Source organism: Aulonocara stuartgranti (assembly GCF_965226115.1).
Source record: "Aulonocara stuartgranti genome assembly, chromosome: 11".
Classification (NCBI taxonomy): domain Eukaryota; kingdom Metazoa; phylum Chordata; class Actinopteri; order Cichliformes; family Cichlidae; genus Aulonocara; species Aulonocara stuartgranti.
In genome coordinates, this window is record NC_138947.1 from 19,503,533 (window position 1) to 19,517,438 (window position 13,906).

The 13,906-nt window shown below is 40.2% G+C and overlaps 1 protein-coding gene across 3 annotated transcripts; it reads right to left on the minus strand.

Annotated features, from left to right (window-relative positions):
* Positions 1-2,190: 2,190 nt before the first annotated feature.
* Positions 2,191-13,570, minus strand: LOC309717357 (uncharacterized protein C1orf232). 3 transcript variants are annotated; one of them, XM_082551875.1, is made up of 4 exons: positions 13,413-13,570; positions 4,371-4,448; positions 4,033-4,139; positions 2,191-3,561 (listed from the first exon to the last, which is right to left on the minus strand). In XM_082551875.1, the coding sequence occupies exons 2-4, from the start codon at positions 4,425-4,427 to the stop codon at positions 3,207-3,209; spliced, it is 519 nt and encodes a 172-aa protein (XP_082408001.1). In that variant the 5' UTR covers positions 4,428-4,448; positions 13,413-13,570; the 3' UTR covers positions 2,191-3,206. The 3 variants fall into 3 exon arrangements, with proteins under 3 accessions (XP_082408001.1, XP_082408000.1, XP_082407999.1); XM_082551874.1 differs by lacking the exon at positions 13,413-13,570 and adding an exon at positions 6,471-6,537; XM_082551873.1 differs by lacking the exon at positions 13,413-13,570 and adding an exon at positions 6,018-6,438.
* Positions 13,571-13,906: the final 336 nt, after the last annotated feature.

A 13,906-nucleotide genomic window follows, 5' to 3' on the forward strand; every position in this document is an offset into this window, starting at 1 on the left:
ATTACCAAACAGCTTGTATGGATTAAAGTAGCCTTATCGCTAAGACCTTTAAACAGACATCTTTGAGTAAAATCAGTAGTGCTCTTTGGTCTCACTGTTCATCAGTTTTGTGACAGCTTTACTGTGTGTAGTTGTTACATTTAAAGAAAGAAAGCTCTGATAAACCAGTCTCCAAGGAGGAGTCAACAGAGACCACAAAGCTAACCTTAAATAATGATAGCCTTTCAGCTTTTGTCTGGGAAGAGATTTGGTAACTTAATCTACTTAAGCGACTGAAAATCTTTAACCTACGCCACTTTAGCCTTTTCCTCTTGAAGATATCCACATAAATAAAGTCAGAACTCATGAAAACTGCAGTACATGCAGTACTTGTGTGTTGTTTTTTTCCCTTCAGCTTGTGATCTCAGCAAAAATGGTTTCGAGCACCGATAAGCAGCTCATTATTTCTGAGCTCCCCGAGATGCATTTTAAACAAAACTACCAGACGTCACAGACCCCTCAGGTACCCAGTTGTGCCTCTGTGCACTCTCCCTCGTCTCCCCCCGCGTAAACTGAGTTTGTTTGATCAAGGCCGATCAGCAAGCACTCCAGCGGGTGGTGAAAGAAGCTGGCAGAATTATTGGAACAAGTCTGCCAGAGATCAGTAATATCTTCCCCACTCGCTGTCTGAGGAGGGTGCACAGTATCCTGCGGGACCAACATCACCCTGCGCGCCACCTTTTCCATCTGCTGCCCTCAGGGAGAAGGTACAGGTCTATACAGGCCAGAACATCCAGACTGGCCAACAGCCTGTATCCACAGGCTGTGAGGCTCCTGAACTCTCTGCCCCCCTCTCACGGACAATAACCATATCCAACTTCTTAATAGCAATGAACTGGTCTGCATTGGTGCATCATATCTTTATTCTCTTCCCCCTCCTGCCCCCCCCCCCCCTCTTTCTTAAATAGATAACTATCATATCTGATATCATATCTCACAGTACAATAATATTGAATGGGTTGCATTGTTGTATTTTGTCATGTTTCTCAGGTCTTTGTCTGAATTTCTACGAACATTATTGCTAAGGATTGTCTTATTGCATTGGAGTCACACTGGGTTAAATATGTACACTTGGGTTTTAAGGGGTATTTATTATTTTCTTCTTTTTTTTTGGGTTGTATGGAAGCCCCAAACGCAATTTCATTGTTCTTGACAATGACAATAAATAAATAAATACTGCCTGCTCGCCTTCTGATGCTTTCATGCTCTACAAACCTCATTTCCACCGAGCATTGCTGACTTGATGTCATGAAACTAAAATATGGACCTCAAAACATCAAGACAGTAGTCCCCGCCAATCAGCCCAAAAATCAGCCCTTTTGGAATAAATGTTCAGTCTGAGTTTGTTTGAAATATGCAAGAAACACGAGTTTGTCACTGAGCTGCGAGTGGGGAAAGATCTCTTCTGACTCAAACAGAGACGGCTGATGTGAAAGTCTGTACACAGCTAGTGAAACTGATTTCCCATGTCCCATTATGACAGGATAAAATCTGACTGACAGTATAAACACATAGAAATGGCACGAAACCATGGGGTTGAGATCGGGCTACGCTCGCTTGCATCATTTTCGCATCATTATTGTGTGTTGCCAAATTCATATAGAAATCCCAAGAAAGACTCCTAAATTTAAAAAGGAAGCTCTGTTCTATCTGAGGAAACATGACACAGTAAGAGAGAGGAAATGGGTGTGAAAAACAGGACACGAAAGAGATGAAGGAAGTGGGATATGAGGAGGAAAATGGGCTATTTTTGACAGGGTATCTGATCAGGCTGTTGTCATGTTTATAAAAGACTGATTTGATGTAAATGTGAAGGACATGAAGGCAGAAAAAAAGGACAGTTGAATATATGCTATACTAAATTTAAGAGGTGAAGAGAACCCCCTGCTGGCCAGAGGCAGAATTTCGTGTTCTAGATTTTTAAAAAAGGTTCGAGTCAAAGCTTCTAAAAACAACCATCACAGAGATCAGCAAATGAATGAATTTTTTTCCAATATTGCTCAAAAGTTAACATTTTTCAGTCACGTGTTCATACCTTACAAGAACTTCAGTGCAATAGTCTTTATTATTATATACCGAAAACAGCAGAATAAAACAGAATAAAACATGGAATAAGGCATAAATCACAAAAGAACAGAAATAATACCATAATAAGTCAATTTTTTTTTTAAATCACAACATTTTAAAAGTCAAAAAACTCACACATTTCAGTCTCAGTCACAATCACAAAATCCAAGTCATCGGTTTTACCGGCTTTATCTCACCAGGCGTACATACGTGTCAAATAAATGTGCTCCACATTTTGCATTCCTGAAGTTTAAGAGAAACTCGGAAGATTATGTAGTATCTACATCATACTGCCAAATTACCTTTCTATAATCCGCTGGCCTCTGAACAGGTTAAGTGAGATAATCCCTGTCTAATCCTGCTATCACTGCCTTTAATCTCTTAATCCGGTTTTTGTTAAACTACAGATTAGATCAAGTTTGCTGACAGGTGTGGAGGCACATGTTCGTGGTGAAAGAAGCACTTTAGGGAAGTAAGTGTAGTCATACAACTGCAAAAACAAAACACTGCCGTGTGCTGCCTAAACCAGTGTGGTCGTCACCAAAATTCTGCCTTACTGCATTCTCTGTGCTGCGGTTAGATGGTAAAGAGACAACTCAGGTCTGGGTGCCCACCTCATCTCCCAGAAATAATTCAGAATTTCATAAATTAGCATAGTGACTTTTAATACAGGCAACTTTTTTTCACAAGTAGTAGTGGTTGGAGTTCAATCACTGGTCCGGGATATGAACACTACCTCTGGCTCTGTGCAGGCAGAGAAATGGAAGCTCTCTTTGTTAAGTGTCGCCTATGACCTACACGTCCTCTTTACTCTTACATAAATAGACTGACCTTTAAGTAATGGGGAACCAAAGATTACAAAAAAATAAATAAACAAGAACACTGATTTTCTTTTTATGTCTCAACCAGCAATCAGGCCATTGGTAGTAATGTGGCTGTGAACACACGTTTTCTGGAGCGTATAATAGCTGACAATACAGAGGGACTTCAAGAGGCGCCAGTTTAGTTACAGGATATCCTTTGCAAAATTTACCTTCCTCCTACATCTACCACCCTCCTCATGTTGTTTATTTTCTTTTACTTTCTCCTCCACCGTGTTTCTAATTGGTCTTGGTCTTCAGCTCTGCCAGCTTGCTGGTAACAAAGTTCCATTTGAAAGACGCATCCTCGTTGCCTCCTCCCAGCGAGACATACTTGGAGAAGCTATTGTTGCTCCTTCCTCCCCCTTCACTCTGCTCTCCCTCAGTGACCTGCCCATCCTGCTGACTTTCCACCCCTCCAGCCTCTATCACCCCTTCCTCACCTTCCCCTGTTGCTGCCTCGTTCTCAGCAGCAGCGGCGGCGGCCGCAGCAGCTTCGGCCTGTTTCTTGGCTGCCCAGTTGGACGCAAAGCTATCCCAGAATCCCGTGCGCCTGGTGGGTCGCGGAGGCTCCTCGGGCTTTGCTGCAAGCGGACTGAGAATTTAGACAAAGCAGTAGGTGCTTTAAATTATGAAACAACTGACGAAGATTTTAGATTTTAAATAACTTAAGTTTTAAAATTACATGTAAACACAAAGACTTTATAAGAAAGGCTTCAATAGTGATTAATCCAACAATCATTACTTTATGAAATAGACAAAAAAGACAGATTTTGGCCAGTAAGTATCCTAGATTTTCAGAAAATAAGAATTTATGTCTTCCAGTAATTATCTTCATTTCTATTTGTTTTTTTATTAAACCTCCTTTTTCCCTTTCAGTTCAGTCTGTACACCAATTTTGGCCAAAACATTTCTTTGGGTCAGTGCAACGAAAGTAAAACTTCAACCTTATGAGTTACAAAATCGGATAAAGGTGTGATCTCAGTTGGAAAGTGTAAAGCTCTGTTTCACCAGCAACATCAATGTTCATGAATGCATGTGAGAAGATAGACGATTAAAAACTCACTGGTCAGCGACAGGGGGGCACTCAGTCTCCTCTAGGAGCTGGTGTTCATCATCTTTGTTGAAGATCGCTGATAGCCGATTCCAGCTTTTAGCTCCTGCCCCCTGCATCTTGACAAGGTCAGAGGTTAAAGTAGGGATTTAGTGCTGTCAAATATCACTTGACTAACGCTCCTCTGTCATATCTTTAGACATATGCTTAGCATGAACCTTTGCATGGATATTCTCACTTTACTCACTGCATCTGTGACCATTTTATAAAGTATTTGTGAAGCCTGCGTGATTAGTAAACGGACAGAAAATACCCTACAAGGTTTACAAGCACTGCCAGGGTTCACATACTTTCCTGGCCAGCTGGGAGACAGCATTGGGCCCCTCCTCCTCCTGCACTGGACTCATATCATTCTCCACCTCTGTGACCTGCAACACCAGTAAACAGAACAATATTTCATTAACCTGTCCACACACAGTCTGGTCACAACAAACTGTCTAAGTTTAATGCACAACACAGAATCTGTGCACAGCAGTCGCCATCTGGTGCGTATTGTGGGTACTGCAAGCTGAGGCAGACCTAGCTTAAACACACATGACACTATTATATGAACTACTGGAGACTAAAAATAAATTGCCACCACAGAAAAATGTTTAATATTTCTTTATTAAAACTAACTTTAACATTTTGCACATTGTGTTTTAATTGCTTGTTTTTTCTCTTGACCAACTTACTAATTACTTAACAGTAGTATTTCCACATCAGTGGATGTTTTGACATAAGGAAGACTGATAGTCAAACGCTTTAGCAGTCTCTAATTTCACAAGAACGTGTGAAGCAATGGCAACTCAAATAGCAGTGATGACATCTCTGCATATCTATCTAGATGGAAACTATCTCTCCGGATTCCCTGTCGTCCTTGCAAATGCCCGGGCAGCTCAAGAGGCCACAATGTGAAGCAGTCAGCTGGCAGATCTGAATATGCCAGTGAGGAACCTGGCTATCTGTCTCGTCCGCCTGTCAGCCCGTCATTCACTGGAATGCCAACTAATCCGTTTGTTCAGCTCCTGTGCAGGATCGAATTTCTCAGCTCTCTGGAGATCTGGGTCAACGCAACACTGTTTCACGAGAACCAAGTCCTGCATCGAGTGCAGGTGTTGCCGTGAACATGAGCAGTGGGAAAAATCCAATCCAACAAAAACCACTAAAAAGAAAGTCGATGTCTGACCCTTGGAAAAGGTCACCGCGTAACTCCAAGACGTTCTGAGAGCTTTAAAAAGGTAGAAAAGAAAACGAAGAAAGTTCTGCTTCACATGAGTGTAATCGTCTATTAGTCCTTTCTCTGCGATAAAATGTTTTTATGTTTACTTAAGTCACCACAGGCATCTGAAATATGACTACAGACCAAGATTCAATAATGATTTTATGTAAGAAGATACCAAGCAAAAGGGCATTCGATGACTGCTGAAAACATCCCATATTGCTTGCAGTGTTGCCTGTATTTTGGTTAAAAGCTGTTTAATTATTGCTGTGATTGCTCTTATGTATCTGGATTTCATTTTAAGTCCACATTTGTCTAACAGCAACTAATAAAAAAGTAGATTTGATGCATGTATATTTGTATGCACATGTTAGTAAACACAGTTTCATCAGAGTCGACTTGCCAGCGTGCATTAAGGCCAGCATTGCTGTTCCCAGGCCGAACATCTGTCTTAAAGTTCCCATTGCATGGAAAACAAATCAGCCCTGCAAGCTCATCTAACGCTGTGATGAATAAGAAATGATCAGCAAAACAAAACCAGCTGACTTTCTGACTTCTGTGCCAACAATTGTCAGCTTTCTTGTACTTTAACCTCTTAAGCCCCAAGCCTAAGTCATCTCCTGCTTTTTCCCCCGCATCAGGGGGCGTTGGGGCTTAAGAGTTTAAAGTGTTTCTGACAAACAAATTAATGAGTAACATGAGCAAATGTGGAGAAACATGTATGTATATTCTGTACCTCCTCGGCAGTGTCCTCCTCATATTCGGGATTAATAGTCTTCAGCACTTTGCTTTTATAAACCTTCCACATTGGATTCATACTTGCAGAAATAGATGCTCAACACTTGAGGGCAAGACCTGTGAAGATGCCTCTGCGCTCCACCCTCCACCGAGTCTCCACGTCCACCTTCAGCTCAGTTGGGCCGACTTTGGCCTGTTTCCATGCGTAACGTTCTCAGCAGATTATAAATGCAGGGAACTTGTTCAGAGCTGAGGCCCAAACTTTGTCATGCTGCTTCTCCTGGTCAGATTATGTCTGTCTCATTAAGCCAGCAGGGCTGACAGCTGCTTTCATCCCCACAGAGTGTCTGAACAGGTAAAGCTAGGAAGTTGCGCTGCTTGTGCATCCGCCTACGCAGGTATACACACACACACACACTAATTGTCAGCGTCACGGTACTGCCTTGGTTACCTGGAAACAGGTGTGGATTTCCTCATTCATATTTCAGAGGGTTTCTTTTGCAGAGCCAGAGGTCCATTGTCATCCTGTGCTGGTAGGATGGCTCCTATAACCTTGCCACACAAACACACCAATACAAACTAGTTTTTCAGAAAGTTGGAACTACTCTCTAAAAGGTAAATAAAATAATATAAATTCCACAAGTATTTAATTAAATTAGACCAAAGACCGCTTAATAAATGTTCAAAAGTGAAAAAGAAATCTAAAATGTCTTTATGATCTTTGCAGTTTACATGTGCAAACATAATTGCAAATGTTTCCCTGAACACAGGGTGTGCAGGTTGTCAGTGCTATTCAAATGTAAAAGGTTGTACATTTCCACCTTGATCTATTCTGTGTACATGAGCACAGAGCTTTGAGAAATTCATGTTCTGATAACATCCTCCCCCTCCTTCCACGTCCCGTCTTATTCAAGTAGCGAGCTGGAGAGGTGTTGTGTAAAAACGTGCAACAGTCGCTTGTAATCTGAACTGCATTTGAATTAACGCTACACACAGGTGCTCATGTCTTCTTTATTTATGGCAATTCATCTTTATACCATCCGTATTAACAAGTAACTCCTCTTTCACTGTCACCTGGCCACTTCCTCGCTGTCCTCCTCTCTGCCGCTGCTATTGGCTGCCGTGACAGATGAGACGAACACCAATCAAATTCAGGCGCCATGCAAGGTTTTTTTGTGTTTTTTGTGACTGGTCGCCTGGCAACCCAAGCGGGCTAGTTTCATGTAGATAAAGAGAGAAGTATAAAGCTCTGATGACAGATTGGATTTCACCAGCCACAACACAAACAGCCGACTACAGACTACAGCCGTGTTTTGCTCACCTGGCTCAAACTGACAGAATTGTAACTGTGGTGATAAACTCAAACATCAGCAGCATAACTGATCGCTATAAACGATCGCTGCAGGGAAGGATTGATAATGATCTTGATTATCAGCAGAGAAATTTGACCTATGCTGTTCTGTTGCCCTCCTGATCCTGGTTTTGATTACCATACAGACTTCCACAGTAATGAAGCTGTAAGGTCGGGTAGATCCATACGATCGGCGTGAATTATGAATGCAAGTCTATGGACGACACATCTACACATAAAGACGGGTGGAATTTGGTCATTTGAACAGCAGCCAGTTTGGGCAGCTTGAGGAGCTCAGGTTTCAGATGGGAAAGGTCACACCCAGGGATTTATCAGTTACCGCAGCACACACAGCCAGTAGATTATTATGTATGACTGACATGTTATGACCTACATATCTTTTGAAGCATTACAAAGGAAGCTGGAGAGTATTGTAACCAGTATGTGTCGGGATATTAAAATAGATCAAATTAATCTGGGTGTCGCTGATAAACTATCTGGATTTAAAGTGCATATCACTCCTCAAACTACAGTTTTGAGACGTTTACATCAGACATATTTTTCTGAAATAAACTTGTCAGAGGAGAAATACGAGCACAAATCCATCTACCTGAGTACTTCAATAAAAGCTTGAAATATTAGAACGTTTTTGTGATATTTGACATTTCTAACCCCTTACATTTCAATTCAGTTTGTTTGTAAAAGAAAATAGACACGTATAGCTGCAGATCCTTGCACTGATAATACCCCTAAGCTTTTAGACCACAGGTGCTTGGCTCAGTTATCATTTCTATCTCACAAGATAAATTTTCATAAATAAATTAAAACTGATCAGAACTGAGTTCAGCTTACTGGTGTCCGGCCTTCCACAACAGTCCCAGTTTTCCATGTGGTCCACAGGAAAATTAATTGCCTAACCTTGTTTTAGACTATTTAAAAACAAAGCACTAACTGGGGCTTTCCAGCCCTGTGAAGGACTGGCAACTTGCACAGTGTATACTCTGCATCTGGCCCTGAGTCAGCTCCAGCCCTCATCATGAACTGGATAAGTGGTTTATAAAATAGATACATGGAGGCTTTTCCATTGAATATCAAGAATTCTAAAGTTAGAGAGGCAAAGTCGAGATGAGTAGAGCAGGGATAGTGGATATAATGAAAAAAGGATGTTGAATATGGAACTGTGAGGTAAGAGGAAAAGAGAAAGCTCACAGAGGAGGTTTATGGGGAAAGGACACGGAGAGGGTAGGGTGAGTTGGAGGCAGGTGATCTGCAGTGGGAGCAGCCGAAAGAAGAAAAATAGAACTACAAATTCATTTTAATTATATATTTTACGTTTATTACCTCCTTTATCACATTAAACACAGACAGCCTCAGATCACCACTAGGTGGCTCAAGAATCCTCAACAATGGTGGACATCCGTTTCAGAGAATCTTGAAGTCGCACTCATTTCCTTTTTTCAAATGCCTAATGATTAAGGCCGTGATTTTATCCCACACAGGCACAAAAATACGGAATAAATAAGAATACAATGCAATATAAAGAGAATACCTACTAGTAGGGAGTGTGATTGCATCAAATAGTTTTTTGTTATTGAAAGCGGGAACAAAAGGATTTGGTTGCTTTACTAATCACCCTATTTGCATTGCAAATAAACTCAGTACAGGTAAAGGCTGAAGTCAGGGTTCTGGTGGTTGATTTCATTTTCTTGACGCTGTTCGTTTAAGTTAATTCCAATTTCTGTTAGGCCCATTGTATTTGTATCGACTTCTGACAGAGAACCAACTTTTTGTATTGTGTATATATACACACAATCCAGAAAAGCTTTCTACCTAAATTTAGGCCACAGGTCTTTGTCTCAGAGCAGTTTATTTTGCATTTGAATTTCAGAGAGAAGTATATTTGCATTTCAGCGTGTCCTCCTTAACAGAGGGTGGCTACCCAAAGACAGGAACTGGTCTTTTCCACCATCAAAGCATAAAACCGATAAAAATGGACTAAAGCCGGTTTTGATACTTTGAGTGCTCACAGTAGTTTACCTATGTGACTCTCATGAATAGCTAGCAAGACAAAAACATGAAAATAAATCTACTATTCTTGATTTCATGATACCAAAGAAGGTTTACCTATGTGGAGCTAGATAAATACTGCCTCCTTTCGGTTCTTGCGAACACTGTGTGGTCTGCAGGAGGTCCCTGAGTTCATCCACATGCGTATCATATCACTTTTGACCACTGGGGGGCGACATATGAAATAATTTCCTGCTTCAGTGGGTTATTTGAGAGATTAGGAACACAAAGTACAGAACACAGTGTACTGAATGTCATCCATATACTGCCTCTGCATGCATGCTACAGTGTTAACATGCAAGCCTCTCAAAAATCAGAGATATTAGCAAGTGATGTGCAGCATCGTTAATAATCTAAATGGAGCTGCACAGGAGATGCTTCACCACATTAAGTTTTCTGTGCATGATGCTACATTTTCCTTTGCAATGCCTGAAATCACAGCCAACTGAAATTAGTAAGATTTTGATATATGTAAGCTAAACAAAAGGCTCTGGATATGCTGAAGCTCTATTGTCTGAGCAGACATCCCACCACACAGGAATGTCATTCATTTCAGTGACTAAGCTTAAAGCTGGTTTCCTCTGTCAAGCTTCTCATTGTTGTAAAGCTGATATCATAATCCCCTTTTCATTTTATCATACAGGAATTTAACTGTAGTGATATTAAAGAAGTTTGCATCTTAATGCTAAGATGTTCTTACTTTATAACCCAACGCATTTAATTAACCTCCATTCATACTGTAGGTACGTAGTATATTATTTATTGTGTATTTTATTAATTGTCCTTAACCAAAGTTAAATGACAAAATATTTGTGTATATTTATGCAAAACGTCCCGGAGTAACTTCATTGTAGAGCCTGTGCAAAGAACATTTCACTGCATTTGTACTTATTGACACTGGCCTGTTACATCAATGTATAATAAGGCATCATTTTGTTATCTCGTAGGCTTAATGATTTTATATAAAAATATTTTCAAAGAAAAAGATGCACTAAATTAGTATCGTAAATCTAAGTCCAGACGTTGCACTGCAGCGTATTGTTGCTCTCAATACAGGTGTAAAAAAATACCCTTAAACCATCATGTGTATTGAACATGTGCTGTTCAGGAAAAACACCCACAAGTCAGTGCAGGTGAACCGGTTGACCTGCTTTAAAAAATACATTCATAACTACTTTGGAGTTAATGCCCTTCACTGCAGACATTGACACACATCTGCGCTCTCACTTCTTCTAACCTCCCCAGCTACAGTATCTTGTCACAAGACAAGATACTCATATTCGCTGCCATGAGTCTATTTAAGAGTTTGTTGTTCAGCCTCCTGCAGCGACTTGGAAGGGAAAAGTCAAATTCCACTTCTGTGTGCACAGATCTGCGAGCTATAGCGCTGATGCATGTGCAAATGCACACCGGACAAAATGTTTCTACACCAAAGGAGATCTAAGTGTAAAGGCAGATTAATGCACTAGTGACTGTTTCTTCCTAAATAAAATGTTATTTCATTTTACAGCTGTTTAAAAATGGTGACATGTGGTTGAACGGCTTCAGCTGGTGACAAGCATCAAGAACGTCCTGGGAAAACAAAGATGTCTGGTCACTCTAGGAGAGCATGAACCTAGAGGCTCTTTGCTATATTTATTCTGTGCAGTGTCTGAAAAACCTGAGTCATAAACTGCAGTGTTGAAGATCAAGGCAAACAGAGCTGAGAATTTTAGACTAAAAGGATCTGACATTCAGTTTTAAAGTCTAAGAGTGATTTGCTGATGTTCACTGCTGCAGCGAAATCTCCGTGTGCAGGTCAGTAGGTCAGACTGCACGAGCGCTCTATGCCCTCTTGCTCATGCAGTTCAGCACATTAACTGAAAGACCTGACATTTTGAAAAATACGTCTAATGGCTTTTTTAATACGAGGTGAACAAGAGGCATCAGCAGAAATCAGCCTGTCATATTGAAAAAAGGGAAATTACAATGATGGCCTGGAAATGACCACACGAAAACGTACAGTTCTGGTCCACAGTTTACATCCACTCATCACAGGCGTGAATGTCATGGTCATTTTGGGATTGTAATGATTTCTTTCAGCTGTTGTTTTTCCAGCATGGAATGATTCACAGCATACATCTGTGAGTTAGGTGCATATGTTTGAATTATTTGAGATGTTCTCTAATCCACACAGGGTCAAAAGTATACATAGAGACTCAAACATAAGCACACACTCTCTTAAATCTGTGATACTTGAAAAGGCCAAAGCCTATTAACATCTCATTGATCGTTATTGACTACAAATGGTAGTTTCTTTTTGCCGCCATACAACGGGGTTTGTTTTACAGCACTCATTGGACTTAGCAAGACTTAAGAAAATAGTCAAGCCCAATGTAAGAGCTGCCAAATATCCAGCCAGAATTAACTTTACTGATGGCTGCCAAAAGCATCTGGTTGAGGTGCAACTTGCTACAAGACACTGGTTGTCTTTCAGGACAACCAAGAGAAAAGCACTAAACAAAAAGGTCACCCATCACAGACGTACAAATGCAAGATTTTCATTTAAGGAGGTTATCAAAATTATTAAAAAATACCCCATATTATTATTTTTGTACCACACTGTTAACTGCCATGTTTGCAGAAGAAAAGGGCCCAAACACATGACACTGAGACAGACTGAAATAAACAGAACAAGTGACAAGAACCCGAAAAATTCAGTCAATGCCAAGAATAAACCTCAAAGAGACACTGAAACACAAACTGTGGTGAAGAACAGGCCTATTTACACACACACACAAGGTAATCAGGATATAGGACACAGGAGGGTAACGGGACACAGGTGAGGACAGTCATGCAGTTAAAGGAATTGTGATAAAGAAACAGGAGGCAAAATAAGAAGTGAATAACAACCACACTGAAACAAGGACACACAGGCCGTGACTGGACAAAGGGGAAGACACAAGGGAGATGAGACAGAGGGGGAAAATATAAATGATAACAAGGAGTAAAGGTTTGCCATACTAAGAAATTACCAAGAATCAAAAGCTAAATGTAAAAAAAAATAAAAACAATAAAAAATAAAAAAACTAAGAAGTAAACAAAAGATACTTAAAAATAAACAAGACTTCAATTTCTGGAAACTAAAAACCCCAGGTCAAAAAGCCCAGAGGATAACAGTAAATATGTTCATTCTGTGGGGGTTGACTCACTTTTGGAGCCTCAAGTAAACATTCAACTTTCATCCCATTAGCTTCATTTTTTTAGAAATGAAGTTGCTGCTTGGCCAAAACATAAGACATGTGTGTAAAACTGTCCTCTTTTTTTTGCAGGAAATAGTAAATTAAATATTCCCTGTCAATTAATCAACTTACCAACTGATTTTTTTAGGTAGCTCCATCTCCACTCATTACAGCTAAGCTAACTGTCTCTGCCAGAGGTAGCCGTACATAATTCAGTCAGCAACTGACTTCCCTCAAAGTCTCTTACTTTCATCTGATTAACTCTTAAATGCTTGAATATGTAAAAGATTTTTTTTACAGAATATTGAGGAAAGGTTCCTAAAAAATCAAAACAGCTTATCTTCCCAAAATACATGAAAAAAATCATGAAAAATTAAACACTGTTTGAGTAAATTAGTGGATGTTTATAAGAAAGAAACTACACGTTTCTTGTTGAAAGGACCCGAATAATTTATAATTGTCTTATAAAACATTCTAACCTCCTAAAATGAGTTGGGTCAAAATGCACGCTTTGTTTATGCAAATGAAAACATGGCTAAATGTAAATGTAATATATCACACGGGTTCTTAGTAAGGCGTGGTGAGTTGCATAAGCTTAAACAATAAAGTTGTGCATCCGCGTGTTTTTCTGTATTCTATATTGCATGTTTCTTTTACAAGGATCTGCAGGCGTGCGAGTTTCAGTGCAGTTGCTTCCTGTCGTGCCAGCAGTTGTGTAACACACAATAAAATGCCCTTTCAAAGCTCTTCTTACCTTCCAAAACAAGCTCGTATTGTCGTTATGTTTCCATGATCGTCATTTTGGCATCAAGCTCCTGGTTTACATAAGAACTCTCAAGGTTATTTGTAGCACTTTTTTTTAACAACTTAGCAAAAATGCATACAAAAGGACACTTCTGAAGAAAGTACACCTCTAACTTTCTCATTACTTGTGCAATGCTGGAGGTAGATTTCACAGTTAGCAGTACATGCAGTGATTGCAAAGGGCATAGCATTTGAAAAAGCACACAGTTTGCAGTCTAATCATATTCCACAAATGAGGAAGTGTGGAGACAGTGAAGAGGTGCAGCACAGTAGTGCAGAATTTAGCACTGTCATCTACCACAACATCCTGCTCAGATTGGGCCTTTCTGTTTGCAGCTTGAATGTGTTCCCTGTGAATTGCACAGGGAATTATGCCCACAGTCCAGAGACATGCCTGTTAGGTTCATTTGAGATTTGAAACTAGTTTTAGGGGTGGATGTGAGA

Coding starts and splice junctions, on each gene's coding strand:
- LOC309717357 (XM_082551873.1), bottom strand. CDS start 6,098: ATGAATCCAATGTGGAAGGTTTATAAAAGCAAAGTGCTGAAGACTATT. Junction 4,449..6,017: donor AGGAGGACACTGCCGAGGAG/GTACAGAATATA, acceptor CTGGTGTTGCAG/GTCACAGAGGTGGAGAATGA. Junction 3,562..4,032: donor TGCCCCCCTGTCGCTGACCA/GTGAGTTTTTAA, acceptor CTAAATTCTCAG/TCCGCTTGCAGCAAAGCCCG.